Below are 17,408 nucleotides of genomic sequence, written 5' to 3'. Positions count from 1 at the left end.
TTATACAAATGCTCCTCAGATTGTTGTAAACCTTTGGTTAATTTCTAGAGTTCTGAAAAAGTTGACTTTGACCATTTTTGCTAGTGTTCCCACTGCTTTTCTGGAGGAGTGGATTTTTCAGAGGTCCTTACTCCACCATTCTGTAAGTGCTTCTCTTGAAGAAACATTTATACATATCACCTTGATTCAGTTCTACACTTTTTGTTTTCTTTCCTACTCAAGTTGTAGAATATTTCTTCCTTCTTTTCTCCTTCAGTGAGTAAATCATAAAAATCAGAGAAGAGGTATGAAAAAACATATTTTCTGATTTTTTTAGTAGTTTTCTTGTGCTATGATGCTATGGAGGAAAGTGTCAGGAGCAAGGTGAAAAAAAGCTGCTTCTTTCCAAAGAAATAAATATAAATCCATAAGCACAGTCTTCCTAGTTCTATGCTAGTCACAAAATGAACTGGGATTATAGACACGTTCAATTAAGGAGACTTGGAAAAGGATATGTAATATTCCAAGGAAAGAGGGCTTTTATGACTGAATAGAGAAGGGAGAAGAGTGGAGCTTCTAAATGAGCCAGGTATGTGGTGACTACTCAACTCAGAATTTCACCTTGCTGGCATTAAACCTTTCTCAACAGCTCTTCAAATAGCAGATGCTAAGGTGAATGAGATGCAAAATAAAACCATGATCTGTACATTCCCTCTCTTGAGCAAAACTGGAGTTTTAAAGGATCATGGTGACAAGTAAAAGGAGATCCATTCCTGGTGATATCTTGGGCCAAATTCCAGAAGCCAGTTCATTTTAGGGAGGAGTGGGAAGAAGATTTGCATGTATGACCTCACCCAGAAGCTCCAGCCCAGGAGCATATAAACAAGTAAGTCGTAGTTCTTACCCAGTTCCAGGCCCAGCAGTTCCCAGGTCAAGACTATGGCAGTCCTCAGGTCCATGCTGCTGCCACTGGGGCTGTGTCTGTGCCTCAGACTGCTGTTTTCTTCTGCCAACCCTGTCGCTGACATTGACAACTGCATGCCCTTTGATAAGGTCATCACCACCACTGGCTCAGCCATCAGGGTTGATTCAGATGTCTATAAAAGCAACAAAATCTACACAGGTAAGGAGAAGCCGTTCTCTCTGTTGTCCTTTGTACTCTGAGGGGAGTTAACCAGAATTTCAGAACAGATCCCTCCATTCTGCTCTCAATCACACAAAACATGTGTTTTTGACCCGGATGGGAAATGGGAGCAGAAAGAGAACAAGTGAGAAAGTGGATTGGGTGGGTCTATTTCTGCATCTTCCCTGTGTGAACCTGATCCACAGGAGTCATTAAGTCCCAACTCCCAGGTTAACTGAGCCCCAGTAAGAGCATACATGCAGCAAATCCTCTGATGTAAATAAAATGAGCACTTTTATTATTTTAAGGGATAATAATTACATCACAGTTTGTAGTCTTTTCATGGCTATTTGATAAAACAATGCTGCCACGGATGATTGTATATTGCACAATTCCAGGAAGCACTGTTGACATCTAGTCTATGGGTGCAAAATCTAGTGAGCTGGGCAGGGAAAGTATTACTATCCCACCTTATTTATGAGGAGCCTGAAGCTAAGAGAAGTTAAATGACTTGCTCAGGGTTTCACTGCTAGTAAGTGGCAGAACTGGTTCTTAAATGTTGGTCTTTTCATTCCTAATCCCATGCTTTTCTTAGAGGTGCCTAGTCTTGTTTTATAAATATCCCTTTTTGGATCAATGAAACCTAGAAGTCAAGGCAAGTGCTTTCTAATTACTTTCATAATAACAACAACAACATTTAATGTGGTGTTTATATATGTTAATGCATTAAGTCCTCTTAACAACCTATTAGGTAGATACTGTTTTCATTCCCATTTTGTAGATGAGAAAACAGAGGTAGAGATGCTAGGGACTTGTTCAGGTCACAAAATTACTTAAATGGTGGAGCTGGGGTATGAACCTGAGCCTTAACCACTATACTATAAGCTTCTCAATTATAGAAATGAGAGCGAAGTCTTCTTACTATGTGTTGAGTCCTGTTCTAAGAGTAAATGCTATTATCTTCCCATTTTATAGATAAGAACTGAGGCACAGGGAAGTTAAAGTTTCACCCAAGGTTATTAGTAGGTAGTATAGCTAATATGTGAACCTAAATAACAGCCAAAATGTGTCCAGCTTTGTCCAGCCAGGCTGTCCAGTTTCAGAGCCTGCCTTCTTATCTACTCTGTTATCCTGCCTCTCTTAGAACTTTAACCAAATTTTGCAGAAACCACCAGGGTGATATCCACACCATGGTCTACAGATTCCAGGCTTCAGCAGGAGAACTAGAGCCTGCCTTTGCACACTCATCCCAGCTTGTCCTTTTTTCTATTTTTTTTCATAAGGTCTGTCGCTAAGGGGCTTAGTTGTGACAGGGCTATGTCCCACTTCCTCAGGCAGTGGATCTTGTCCTACCAGGGCAGGGCGGACCAGATGCAGCATATGTGTGACTTTTTACATGAGGAAGGACCTGAGGGGTCGGAGGGACTAATGCAAAAGAGATCACAGAGCTCTGACCTAAGACAACACATCACGAGGCGAAGGATTTTGCTGTTGAAATGGAAGAAAATGAAACCTAACTTGTGACGATGCTGGGGAGGAGGGGATGGAATGGGAGCCTTCTGAAAGTAGAAAGATAGGAGAAAGAAGGGTCAAAAGAGATCCATAGGACCCCTTGAAAGAGAACATGCTGGATGAGAGGGAAATCACAGCATGTACAGAGGCATTAGGTAGAGCAGAGGGAAAGGGGAAGGACGAAAGGAAGTCTCACTGGACGCCCACTACGCACCACGCACTTCCCCAAACTGCATCTGATTTCATCTCAGAACAGAAGTGTGCTAAAGCTCTGTGATAAACTGACCCACTATAGGGATGATTTAAGTTAAGAGTCAAAATCCTATGCCCACGGAGCTGTGAAGCGCCAGATTCCACACGTAGGATTACACATCAGGCTCCACGATTTCCTTGTAGAGTGTCATTGCAGCACTGAGACTCAGGACTTTTAGGGGGACTGAGTAAATACCCACACAGGCCAAACACTTCTCCTTATTTTGATTTTGAATTTTTTTTTAATTTCAGAGTTTGTGTCAACAGGTGGTAAGTCAGGTATAAATGGCTCAGCAAGTCCCAAGACACAATTGCAGCTCAGGCAGTATCTTAGCACAGGTTCCCTGGGTCTGTCTTGATATCAATGAAAGAAGCCGTAATGCAGAGACATTTACATTAAGACTGTGCTGAGTAAGTACCCGCCTTCATTTTTCACCTCTGTGGGCAAGAAGGAGGTAACTTGCCTGCGTTTTTTTTTTTTTTCTGAACTTTCAGCTTTAAGGACACTCTACCACAATAGATGCCCAACATTTTAAGTCAATCAATGATTAGTTATTTAGCACCCTCCAGGTACCCAGCACTGGGCTGGCCACATACTGACACAGATGAAACAAACCACAGTGTATGGTACAAACTAGAATGTAATTAAGTACTCAAATCTACATTAGAAAACAAATGTTTCAGGAGTGAGAGACAGGTGGCTGAACTGGCCCAGGGGTGGGACATAAGCAGGATCTTAGAGAATAAGAAGGGGTGGGCTGTGTGATGAGAAGGAAGGATTCCAGACAGGCAGCCAGACATGAACAAAGGCCAGGGCATGTGTGAGCCAGGTGTGTCTGCAGAACCAGAAGAAGACTGGGTGCCCCTAGAGTGGGAGAGCAAATAGCAGGGTGAACTAGGTTATGAGGGTCTTAAAAGCCATATGCTGGGTACTGTAATCGACAGAACAGACGCAGACATGTTTATATGGTATAGAAAGAAGGGCACTTTGAAGGTTTGGGAGAGGAGTGTGTCTTGATGAAAGTGTTGTGTGTGGAAGCCTGATCTGGCCGCAGCCTGAGGGGAGGATAATGTGGAGGCCAGAAATCCAGATAATAAAGATGCATAAAAGGGAGGAAAAGAGGAGGCAAGCCAGAGTGAAAGGAAAGCAGAAGAAAGGACAGAGGCAAGAGCATGCCCATGGGACAGCTGACAGACTTGATGACTATCTGGATGACACCATTGCTCGTCACTATCCATCTCACCATCATGCACACATCTAGGACAAACATCAGGTTCTCGCTGAGCAAGTCAAGGCCTGTGGGATCTGGCTCAGCCTACCTTGATTGGCAAAAACAAACAGAACAGAGAAATGTTTTGTGATAGAAATAATAACAGTTGCAATTTATCCAACACCCACCATGTATTAAAGTCCTTACATTGTTCTCTTTACTCCTCCCAGGAACCTTTCAAGATAAGGTATCATAGTCTCCATATAACGAGGGATAATGTCATTATCCTTGTCATTATGCCCTGGTGCAAAGTAGGCATTCAATAAATATTTGTGGAGTGAATGATAAACAATAAGGAAACTGAGGGTCAGAAGTAAAATGACTTGGTCCAAAATGTCAGAGCTAGAATTCAGATTCAGGACTGTCAGATCCCATTACGCTACGTGATCGATTTTCTTTGCTTTGTGTGAAGGAGAAGTCTTTGAAGGAATTTTGGGTGGCTGAGAGGGCCCTGGAGAACAACACCTGAGCACTGGGGAATTCATTCAGAAGGGATCTTCTGTGGGAAGAAATGGACAGACTGAAAAATTCTCTTGAAATTTCTCCCCCATTACACATCAGAATGCTGAAAGTAACAAGCAGAATTAACGAGCGTCAGTGGGGTCTCTGTGAGCACACCCTTGGCTAGGTCAATAAGGATGACTCACCTGAGTGGAGAAGGTCAGGGAACCCAAAGGGGTTATTTGACAGGTACTTGGATTAGGGGCCCTAGGGCTCAGCGGCCCCTGTTCCCTCATCCCCAACAAGGGAGACCAAGAGCATCAGCATTTCTGGGATGAAGAAATGGGCTTTTCCTTGATTTGGCAGTAACAGTCCCTTATTCCATGAAGCACTTCCCAAAGGGCCCACTTCACCCTTTCATATGCATCAACACTTTCTCTCCCCACACTCCACTCCCCCTGAGAGAAGGGGAGAACAGGCTTATCCTCCTCATCTGATAGATGGGAACCAGGTTCAAGAGGTTAAGAGCTAACCAGGATCTCACCCCCAGTGTGTAGCAAAACCAAAGCCAGAGTACAGGTCTTCCTTTGTCCACGTTTTACTGTAGAAAATTGGGAAAATCCAAAAAAACACTAGGAAGAAAATAAAAATCATCTATAATCCCAGTGCTAATAAATCACTGCATTTAATATCTTGATGTATTTCCTTCCAGACTTTTTTCAACTTCTTTTACAAAAATGGGACCAGGATATATGTACAAACTATTTATAACTTTCTTTTTTCACACAATTTTGATTTCAGGACACTTATCCCTTGTCTTACTGCACAATGCTGATTGTTTCCATATTGTTTCTTCCTAGTATGGGTTCCTGTGAACAACAGTATCAGCTCTGTGGTCCTACGAGCAGTGGACAACAACAACAACTCCATAGGCAACTGGCAAAAAGCAGACAAGTATTGCAACAGCAGTGCCATCTATAACCTGAAGGACTCACACAACATGATCTTCGTGGCAAACTGGATATCTCCTAATTCCAGGAACATAACCACAGTCGAGCTACAGTAAGAACCTATCTATCTGTGATTTGCTTTCGGCATTTACAATTTCATATTGGGTTTACACAGTTTTACACTGGCCTTGAAGGACTCCAACTACAATCCAGCTATGATGTGGAGAATTCAGTTGCTGCACTCATTTTCTGCCATGTCATTCTTTGTCCTACTTTTATCTATAGGAGTTTATATACACACACATATACACACACCAGGTACACTCAACATAAACAGAAAGAACTGGTGTTAAAGAAAACCAGAGCTGGACAGTAGTTGAAGCAAAATGAATTAATGAATAAGTAAAAACTGATTATATTCAGGTCTATTGCAATAGGAGAAAAGAGATCTCAGTATAGAACCAGGCTCAATTCTGAATACAACATGGGCAAATGGGCTTTTATAGCCAAGGAGAAAGCTGGGGGTCAGTGGATGGAAAATTACTAAAAAAAACATCAAGGCCTGTAAGGGGGGATCTGGCTAAACTGACCTAACAGGATTCTTGCAGAAGGCAGGCCAGGGTGATCAGACATCACCTGGGGCGGGGTGGAGGAGAAAGAACTCGATCAGATATTAAGGGTGATCAGATATCAACGGTGGGAGGTTCTTGCTAAACTGACTTAGCAGGGTTTTTGCTCAAACTGGATTTTACAAAGAAGTACACAGAGGGGCATAGAAGAAGGTTCTAGAGCCTGACTAAAGTCTGGTCAAGCAAAGAATCTTTGTCACTGGGCACCCTGTTTGCTTCAAATTCTCTATATTCAAACTGGAAAGTCATTTTTTAAAACATAGATTCATTTTGGAAATGGTCTGCTAACTGAAAGTGTGATGATTGTGTAATAAATCTGGCTTCCTAGTGTCACACAAAATGGGCGCACTCAGATTCTGAGGTGAGGCCACCTGGGGACTCACATTACACTTGAACAAAAAAACCTTCCTCCCAGCTAGGGATTCGCTATTGAGATGACGTTAGGAACCAAATGCTGAGAGGTCCTTACACTTTCGGACTGCTGTTTTGTACTTACAGGGCTGGTCTGACCCTCAGGCCACATCCACTGTGAGCAGCCACCAAATCCCCGTGGACAGTGGTGGTGATGATGCTGTCAAGCCATCCTGCCCTCTGCTGCCATGCCATGGGCCTGGTCGGACCTAGCTGGCTCTGGAGGAGGCATTACTATGCCCACAGAGTGACTTGCAAGAGTAGAATCCAAAGAGAGCTGCTTACAATCCAGCCTCACAATGACAGTACTGTCTTAGAAGCCGGCCAAGGCTAATTAGGGCAATGTCTTTCCTTTCATCTCACCTCATTAAAGCCTCTGCACTCCAGGCAACAACAGATAAAAGACCAAACAGTGACAGTATGCAATGGAAACAGCACATTCCTGCTGGCAGTGTGGTCTCCAGACTCCTAACTCGCACCCCACTACGTGCACTGGCCTCTCTACCTGTTTACAATATACACACATGGCCTTGATCAGCAAGGCTGACAAGGAAGGAAGGAGCAGCACATATGATGGAATACAGAAAGCAGGGAAGTCCACTATGCTGGGTAGGGCACAAAAGAGATGTGAGGAGGCCCCTGCCCACGAGACTTTACGATGAGGTTTGGGGAGGCAAGGCCAAGCAGAGATAATTACTGAGGTTAAACAGCACTTCCTCAAGAAAGCATTCCCTAAACGCCCAGATTAAGTTCCAGCTGCCCGTTATTCACTCTCATAACTTCCACTGCTTCATCAGAGCACACATCACAAGTGTGATCAATTGTTTAACTCATTAGCTGATTATTCGTTTAAAATCTGCTCTCTGAAAGGACTGTAGGTGCCACAAGGGTAAGAACCATGCCTGTATTGTTCACTGCTGTCCCTTCAGCACAAAGCACAGTAATTGGCATGTCATGCACTCCCATTAATTAGTTCTTGAATGCACGAACAAGAGATTGATACAATAATGAGCCCACTGATATAAGAGCAACAGACTACGCTGTACAGATCATTTAACAAATATTAAGCACCTACTATGTGTCAGGCATTGTTGACAGCAGAACCTGCCCTTAAGGAGCTGGCCCTCCAGTGGTAGGAGAGGCTCAAACAAAGGCAATGCAGTAGAGGGGCATGTCTCTCTGGTGGAGATCTGTCTGGGTTAATGACAACAGGGAGAAATGATTTCATGGAGGACACTGTTGAGTCTGTGGGCATATGACCAGGATGGATATTACAGGCAGAAGAACTGGCTTGAACAGACCAGAGGTGTATACCACCAGCCTGTGGGGAGTTCAGGGTGATGAAGTCAGTAAGGGACGGACAGGATCTTGTCTAGACAAAAATCATGGAGGATCTTAGTTAAAATAATATAGAGCTGACCAGTATTTAATGATCTGCTAATTGTGCTGTAAAGAAAGTAAGCACAAAAGGAATTAAGACACTGGGGTCCCCTGGGAAGGCAGAAATGTGAGCTGAACTTGTGAGTTCCACAGCTGAGGTCCTCACCATTATCTCTCATTGATTTGCCCTCCACAGAGCCTTCACTATCAATTTCGACAACGTGGCTACATTTTCTTTTCTGAAACTGAAAAAAAATGGTAAGTCCTTCTGCAGCCTATTTACATATCTGGCAGTGAACTTAATCAGCATGAAAAATTACTTTGTGGAGGCCCTAGAAAAAAGACTCTTTGGCTCACTCATTACCCAGATGTCAATTGAGTCTCCCAGTACCTTGAGACCTACATAAGATTAGCTCAATCCCTTATCCTATGCCCTGTGGGAAATAACAGCCATCCCTAAGATTTCCGTCAATTCCCAGGGGCCTCGTATTCTCGCAGTCACCTGTGGCTTCAGACTCCTGCTTCCTCAGAAGCTGTTTCTATTCAATACCACATAGACACCAATATGAATGTCAACTCCTTCCGCAATTTCCAGAAAGAATTCCCACCCACACAAAGCCTTCATAGGCATAGCAGACTTTAACCAAAGGGTCTAAGGGAGGAGGGGAGAGATTTGCACAAAGAATGGTTGCTAGCATAGAAATACCAGGAATTTCATTAGTTCTCAGAGTGGCCTTTGGCCACCACCAATACCATCGGGAATTTCAATTGGCCTTTCCCAGGCTGTAGTCCTCAAACCATCCTGAGGTACCTCGCCCTTCCTCTCCCTTCTCCATCCCCTTCCTTCTCCCTTACCTCCCTCTAGGGAGCGTAAACAAATTCAAGAAGCTGAGGTTCAGAAAACAAAGGTAACTTGCCTAAAGCCACACAAAAACTAAATGGTAAAACTAGGACTCAAATTCCACATCGCATACTTTCTTCTGCTTTTCTTAGACTTACACCAAAACTATAAAGGCAATCTTTTTTTTTAACGAAGTTTTTAAATATAAGATTCACCAAGAACAAGAACCATTAGTCTTTCTCGTTGTCCAAATAACAGGTCTTCCTCATGAGCCCCTAAACACTGAAACACACCTAGTATGCTGCCCATTTTCCTGCCAGTCAGGCACTGCCAATGTAGTGAAAGAGATATCTATTTTCAACAACAAATTTTAAAGTGATTACGCCTAATCAAACTATTATATAAAAGCCTTAAACTGTTTCCTTGGTGGTTTTCCCTCTGTGAAAAAAACTGGGATGTTATTTTCTTGCTCAAAGACATTTTTGAGATGAAGCTTTGTGTAAATGCTAAGAAAGAAAAGAAAAATATTTCTAGTCAGGACTCCTTAGCTCCATGCTAATAAAATCCAGTTAAAAAAAGAAAAAGAAAGGGGTTGTGTTCAGACTTCCTGGTTCAGTGGGATACTTGAGAAACAAGGGGAAATGATAAATGAGATAAGACAATGCCACAGAACTGGAAGGCACCCTCCAGGCAGGCAGAAGAAGGCACAGGCCTGAGCGAATCACTCACATCTCCCTCCTTCCTTAGAATCCCTCTGTGATTCACTCACTCCCTTGGAGGTAGCATTGCCAAACTCCAGTCTTTCCAGAATCAGACAACCCCCCAGGGCTGCAAGCCTGGCTTCTCTGCTTCTCTGCAAGGCACCCTCGGAGAACCACTGCGTGATCAGATCCCAGCAAGTGAAAATGACTAGGGCCTCAGAAACCGTGATTCAGGGGTTTGGACGGGGCCTCTTTCCACTTCCTTTTAAAGTGGGGGTAGCCATGCTCAGGCCCAGATGGTATCCAGTTCTTACAGGCTTTATATGCAACCTTTGAAATTAGCATGAAAAAATTAAATTGTGTCATTGTGGATCATATTTGCACTGATTGATCTAATGTTAAGGACATGAAGACGTTTGAGAGCTGATTACCTACCCAATAACAATTTAGTAGTTGGGTAAATTCAGTATAAATTCCTTCCCCCATAGGACTGTGTAGATCTTAAGGATACAAAGTGTTTCTTACTTATTTTTTCTTCCTTGACATTCTGTACCCTCTTTTATTCCCCCTCCTCTATACACCTTTGGCTCTTGAGAAGTGTTTATTGAATTTTGCTCGTGAACTCGCTCTAGTGTTCCATCAGATTAGCCTCCTTTCTCTAGTGCCCACCCACCACCCAAAAGAGGTTCTGATAACATTGTTTTCTTTGCAGAGATGACCACAAGCTTGACCCCCACGACCTCAACCTCCAAGCCCTCCACAACCTCCAGGCCCTCCATGACCTCCATGGCCTCCAAGACCTCCATGGCCTCCATGACCTCCATGGCCTCCAAGACCTCCATGGCCTCCAAGACCTCCAGTACCAGGCCAACCACAACCCCACATCGAACCACACCCAGAAGCTTGGCCAACAGAGTCTTCCTCAGCCCCATCACAGATGCCATCCATATCCTGCTCATCTTTCTCACCAGCAAACTTCTATTCTAGAAGGAAGCTAGGGGAACAATTGCTCCTGCCTCCACTGCATTCTCCTACATTCAGCTCCAAGCCAGTGCTCCGATATGTGTGTGAACAAAGGCTTTACGTTCTCAAATGTACAGCTCTACTGCCACCACTTCAGACCCACACAGAGACGTAAGGGTAACTCAGTGGAGAGTAGCTAGTCCACTCACTGGTGGACTTGGGGCACACAGATGTTCAAATGGATCTTTCAGTACATAAATTAGGCTTTTTGTAACTACTTAGACCCTGTCTGGGTATAACCTGGAATTCTGGCTCTCTTTAATATGTTGACAGCCAATTTAAACTTTTCTTCATTGCCAGATGATTCCTCTGCACCCCTGAGTCTCTGTGGGAAGAATCTTTCCTCACTTTCAAGATGATCTCAGATTTCTGACGAAACCCACTCAGGTTACACAGAGCTTCTATGATTCATGTGATTCAACTAGGAAAGGAGAAAGAGTTAATAGCCCTGATGCTATTGGCAACATCAGTAGCATTTGAAGGGCAAGAAAATAAGAATGTGCCATGTCTGAGCAGCCAAGGATAGGTGAAGATTATGGTATAAAAGCATTATTTTCTATGTCATACCAAATAAACCATACTTCAAACAAGAATGATGAAGGTGTTAAATTCAAATATGTGTTTAATGAGTGATTACTTTAACTTAAAATACAGAGAATGTTATTTAAGTTTATTCATTGATGGGAGCATTAAAAAATTAATAGAATGGTGAGAGTTTTCAAGGCCAGATCTAAGGTAAAATTTTCTCAATTTCAATTTTCCTCAAGTGCAAACTGGGCACTTTTCCTCCAATGATAATTTCCACTAAGATAAATGGGACAAGATATTTACAATATTCATAATATAATGCAAAACCAAAAGAAAGCATGGTATTTCCAGTAATAAGCAACAAAATTTTCTTTTAATAAATATGCTAAATTTCAGTATGCCAACATGCAGCGACTGTTCTTCCTCAGAGACGATTTCTGTCAATATCCTCTTTTTCCCTCTTGATAGACCATACTTTCCTATTTTGTACGTCTTTAATTTCTTTGTTGAAAACTGGACATTTTGAATATTATAATGTGGTAACTCAGGAAATCGGATTCTCCCTTCTCCCTAGGGTATACTGTTGTTGCTTGTCGAGGGCTGCAGTCATCCATTTGTTTAGTGACTTTTCTACAGTATTTTTGCAAAGACTTCATTCCTTCTTGTGTATGGTCACTGAAGGCTCTTTTCTGTGATCTAAGCAGTCAGCCAGTGACATGACAGATTTTTGTTAAATGTCAAAATTTAGCAGTCTCTTTCCTCATTATGCATTCCCCTCATAGCTGTGAGTTTTTATTAGATTCTAGAGCTCTGAAAAAGTTGACTCTGATAGTTTTTGCCAGCTTAATGTTTGCTTTAGTGGCGGGGCCATTCTTAGAACTCATTACTCCACCATTTCCTGTGACATCACTCAGTAGCAACTATTAGTATCTGCCAGGCTCTGTAGTAAGCACTGTATATGCACTGTGTCATTTAATCCTCACAACAACCCTATAAAACATATCCATTTGACAGATGAGGATACTTGGGCAGAGAGAGAGAAATAATTTGCCCAAAGTTACTCAGTGAGTCAGTAGTGAAGCTGGGTTTTGAAGAGTGGTCTATTCCACTTCAAAGCCTGCACCCTTAACCAGGACACCCTGAGCAGCTCCTGCTCACCCGGGATCCCTCAGAACAACTGGTAACCCTGGGTCATGTGACAAGCAAAGAGTATGAGTGTCCCTTGCTGATACAACAAGCAGGCTGCATGTTCCGCAGTGCTCCTCCATGCCCCACTTCTCTGCTGCCATCTCCAAGATAAGCTACGGTGATTCCTGACCCGACAAGCTAGGAACAAGCTTCCTGTTTATCTTTCATAGCCCAACCTGGCCCCCAGCTCACGCTCAATGTGGAAGGTGTGACACATATTGGAGCCCCAGGAAAGATATTCTATGAAGCTGGAAAACTTTTAGACTCAAAGAAAGCTGAGTTCAGACAAGCAGTATAGAGGTGGCTGAGCAAAAGCATCGGATTAGGAGACAGGAAACTGTTAAATTCCAGTCCTGCTACAAAGTAGAAAGGCGACCTTACACAAGTGGTTTTACTTTCTTTCACCTCAGTTTTTTCACCTGTTAGATAAAGGGTCGGCCCAGTATGCCAGCCCTCTTCCAGGTCTCAATTTTGATTTCTCTGTCACACCCAGACCTAGTTCTAAAGGTCTGGTCAGAGACACTAAGCAGCTATTACCTTACACCATACCTGGTTGATTGAGAGAGGCTGCTGGGAGCACCGTGAGAAGGATTCTGAAGCAAAATCCAGGCTCAGAAATAGTGTTGTATTCAACGAGTGATATCTTCCTTGGGCTCAGGAGGCAGGAATTGAAGCAGCACAGGTTCCAGGTATTTGCCATCCTTGGTCACTCCTTAAGTGAATCCAGTAAGTGGCAAGCAGGGTGGGTTGCAGAATAAGAGTAGAGGACTAAGGAAGTGTGTACATTTGCAGTGTCAGGAATAGCTAACCCTGATCCTCACTAATGGGAAAGTGATACACCAAAAGGAAAACAAAGCACACAGGCCACTGCAAGGAAGCCCACAGGCTGCACCTCATGCACGGAAAGAAGAGATGAACAAGAGACACATGGCTTATCGCTCCCACACTCACTTGCCCAAACTTGTTCTTCCACTTTTGTGTTTTCTTGTTTGCAGCTTCGTGTTTTGTAAATTCAATGCATTCTTATTCTGTGTTAGAAAGAGCAATTGCCTACCCATTTAAGGGAAGTGGCAATTCATTCTGAGAAAGTAGGAAAGAAGACTGATGCCTTCCAAATCCCATTACCTCAAAGATCTTCACACACCAGAAAGAGTCTCAAACCTGGTCAATGGTCCAACTGTAACACCAATCATTCAGAGCAGGAAAAAATGCAGAACAGCCAGAAAATTGAGACAGTATCTTATTGTCGTCTATCAACCCCCAAATTACTTTTTAAAGTACATGTTGAAAATATTAATAATTAAGTAAAACTCTATTATTTCATAAGAGAGGTAGTTTGGCAGTTATCTTAAAAGTCTTAAATTGTCTTAAAGCATGAACTCTGAAGCCAGGCTGTGCGGGTTCAGTTACATCTGACTTTTCCCCTTATTAGTTGTGAGACCTTGTACAAGTAACTCAACTTCTATGTGTGTCAGTTTCCTCATCCGTAGAACAGGGAGAAAAATAGTAGCTACGTATAGGTTGTTGTGGAGATTAAATCAGTTAATGTATATAAAGCACCCAGAACAGCACCTGGCACAAAGTAAGCACTATATAATTATTTAATGCCTAAAAAAGGGCACCACAAATGATACATTGATGTATAAGAAAGCCAAGTATTATAACAATATAAATATGCACAAATAAAATGGTGCCTACAACAAGGACTAAAATTATTCATTTGTAACTATTATAAGAAATAGCTAATGTCTGCTTTCCCGTCTTTCTCCCTCCAGCTCCAGCTTCACCTTCAAACTTCTAAGGGGAAGGTCTTCTAACTTCCTGAGTCAGCTCCTAAGCTCTCTCTTCTTGTGGAGAATCTAAATAATGGGTAAATGGGTTAAATTATTCTACATAATAAAGAGCTGAGTCAGGAGAGAGGGTGGGGCAAGAAAGAGGAAAAGAGAGTTTGGGTTGGGTACTGTGGGAGTGGAGACAGGAGGAAAATTTTCGAGCCTCTGTGGACTGAAAGTAGGGTCTAGGGAATTTTCTAAGTGCTGTTCTCAGTTACAAACAGGTTCTTCCTTAATGTCCTTCAAGAGATACATGTGAAAATTGGAATTATTTTACCTTTTTTTCTAAAAGATTGGCACCTGAGTTAACATCTGTTGCCAATCTTCTTTTTGTTTTTCCTTCTTCTTCTCCCCAAAGCCCCCCATAGTTGTCTGTTCTAGTTGTGAGTGCCTCTGGTTGTACTATGTGGGATGCCACCCGAGCATAGCCTGATAAACGGTGCCATGTCCATGCCCAGGATCTGAACTGGCGAAACGCTGGGCCACCAAAGTGGAGCATGCGAACTTAACCACTCGGCCACGGGGCCAGCCCCAAGAATTATTTTACTTCTGATTGCTGGACTGTATTTCTTTGAATGTGGCTCAGCAGTGAAACTGGGACATATGGACCACCCCCACTCTGCTTTTACATAAGTTACATCCAGAATGAAGTTAAATATATACACCTGATACAAGTGGGAACTAATTTAACATATGCAAAAAATCTACATATTTATCTATGCAAACATATATAACCTATACATAAAAATAACTTTAAACTCAGATGCTTGAATACAACAAACTCAAAAAAAGCCTTTGGCTAAAATATGTAGACAAAGCAATTTAAAGAGCTTGGGATGGATCAGCAAGTTGCATGAAAGACTAGAGGAATCACCCAAGCTGAACAGATAAAAGAACAAATAATTAAAAAGAACAAGATCAGTCTAAGGGAATTCTAGGACAATATCAAGCACACTGACATGCGTATTATAAGTGTCCCAGAAGGAGAAGAGAGACACAAAGGGGCAGAGAATCTATTTGAAGAAAAAATAGCTTAAAACTTTCCTAACCTAAGGAAGGAAACAGATACGCAGGTACAAGAAGCACAGAGGGCACCAAACAAGATAAACTGAAAGAGGCCCACACCAAGACACATTATAATTAAAATGTCCAAAATTAAAGATAAAGAGAATGCTGAAAGCCACAAGAGAAAGGCAACAAGTGACACACAAAATCCCATAAGGGTATCAGCTGACTTCTCAGCAGAAAACTTACAGGCTAGAAGCCAGTGGCATGATATATTTAAAGTGCTGAAAGGAAAAAACCCACAGCCAAGAATACTCCACCCAAAAAGGTTATCATTCAGAATGGAAGGGGACATAAAGAATTTCCCAGACAAGCAAAAATTAAAGGAGTTTATCCACCAAGAAACCAGTTTTACAAGAAATGCTATAGGGACTTATTTAAGTGGGAAAGAGAAGATCACAAATTGCAATAAGAAAATTATCAAAAAAAAGGGCAATAAAATCACTGGTAAAGGCAAAAATATAGTAAGGAAGCAAATCAACCAACTATGAAGATAATATGAAGGTCAAAAGACAAAAGTACTAAAATTACCTATTTCAATGATAAGAGGGTAATGGATACACAAACACAAAATGAGAGGTTCAATATGATATCAAAAACATAAAATGTGGGAGTAAGGGAGTAACAGAGTAGAGTTCTTAGAAAGACGTCAAACTAAAGAGACCATCAACTTAATGTAGATTGCTATATACATAGGTTATTATACATGAACCTCATGGTAATTACAAACCAGAAACCTATATTCAATACAAAAATAATTAAGAGAAAGGAGCCCAAACATAATACTAAAGAAAGCCATCAAACCACAAGGGAAGAGAGCAAGAGAAGAAGAAAGGAACAGAGAAGAACTACTAAAACATCCAGAAAAAAGTAACAAAATGGCAATAAGTACATGTTTATCAATAGCTACTTTAAATTTCAATGGACTAAATGTTCCAATCAAAAGGCACAGAGTGGTCCATTGGATAAAAAAACAAGTCCCATATATACACTGCATACAAGAGACACACTTCAGACCTAAAGATACAAACTGAAAGTGAAGGGATGGAAAAAGATACTCCATGCAAACGGCAAAGAAAAGAAAGCTGGGGTAGCAATACTCATATCAGATAAAATAGACTTCAAAACAAAAACTGTAACAAGAGACAAAGAAGGACACTACATAATGATAAAGGGAACCATCCAACAAGAGGCTATAACACTTGTAAATATGCACCCAACATAAGAGCAACTAAATATATAAAGCAATTATCAACAAACATAAAAGGAGAAATAGACAATAACACAGTAATAGTCGGGGACCTTAACACTCCACTTACACCAATGGATAGATCATCCAAACAAGATCAACAGAGAAACATTGACCTTAACACATTAGACCAGGTGGACTTAGTAGACATATACAGAACATTCCATCTAAAAACTGCAGAATACACATTCTTTTCAAATGCACAGGGAGTATTCTCCAGGATTGATCACATTAGGCCACAAAACAAGTCTCAATAAATTTAAGAAGACTGAAATAATACTAAGCATCTTTTCTGACCACAAAGGTACAAAACTAGAAACCAACTACAGGAAGAAAATCAAAAAAGACACAAATATGTGGAGATTAAACAAAATGCTACTGGGGCTGGCCCAGTGGCTCAGCGGTTAAGTGCGCACAGTCCACTTCGGTGGCGGGGGGTTCAGCGGTTTGGATCCCAGGTGTGAATATGGCACTGCTTGGCACGCCATGCTGTGGCAGGCGTCCCACATATAAAGTAGAGGAAGATGGGCACGGATGTTAGCCCAGGGCCAGTCTTCCTCAGCAAAAAGAGGAGGATTGGCAACAGTTAGCTCAGGGCTAATCTTCCTCAAAAAAAAAAAAAAAAAAAACACTACTGAACAACGATTGGGTCAATGAATAAATCAAAGGAGAAATAAAAAGATACCTAGAAACAAACAAAAATGAAAATACAACATGCCAAAATCTATGGAGTACAGCAAAAGTGGTTCTAAAAGAGAAGTTTATAGCAAGACAGGTCTACCCCAACAAACAAATTAAAATCTCAAATAAACAATCTAACAGTGTATCTAAAGGAACTGGAAAAAGAAGAAAAACAAAGCCCCAAATCAGTTGAAGAAAGGATATAATAAAATTCAGAGCATAAATAAATGAAATAGAGACTAAAAAAAAAAAACAATAGAAAAAAATGAATGAAACCAAGAGCTGGTTCTTTGAAAAGATAAACAAAATTGACAAAACTTTAGCTAGACTCACCAAGAAAAAAAGAGAGAAG

The 17,408-nt window shown here is 41.6% G+C and overlaps 1 protein-coding gene across 1 annotated transcript; it reads left to right on the top strand.

The window, feature by feature from the left end:
- The first annotated feature begins 828 nt into the window (after positions 1-828).
- Positions 829-11,106, top strand: PLET1 (placenta expressed transcript 1). Its single transcript, XM_023644810.2, has 4 exons — positions 829-1,102; positions 5,439-5,640; positions 8,145-8,206; positions 10,203-11,106. Exons 1-4 carry the CDS (start codon positions 919-921, stop codon positions 10,475-10,477), a joined length of 723 nt encoding a protein of 240 aa, XP_023500578.1. The 5' UTR covers positions 829-918; the 3' UTR covers positions 10,478-11,106.
- Positions 11,107-17,408: the final 6,302 nt, after the last annotated feature.

This window comes from Equus caballus, chromosome 7, assembly GCF_041296265.1.
Source record: "Equus caballus isolate H_3958 breed thoroughbred chromosome 7, TB-T2T, whole genome shotgun sequence".
NCBI classification, from domain to species: domain Eukaryota; kingdom Metazoa; phylum Chordata; class Mammalia; order Perissodactyla; family Equidae; genus Equus; species Equus caballus.
Note: the sequence above shows the minus strand (reverse complement) of the source record. Positions and strands in the feature narration are given on the sequence as shown.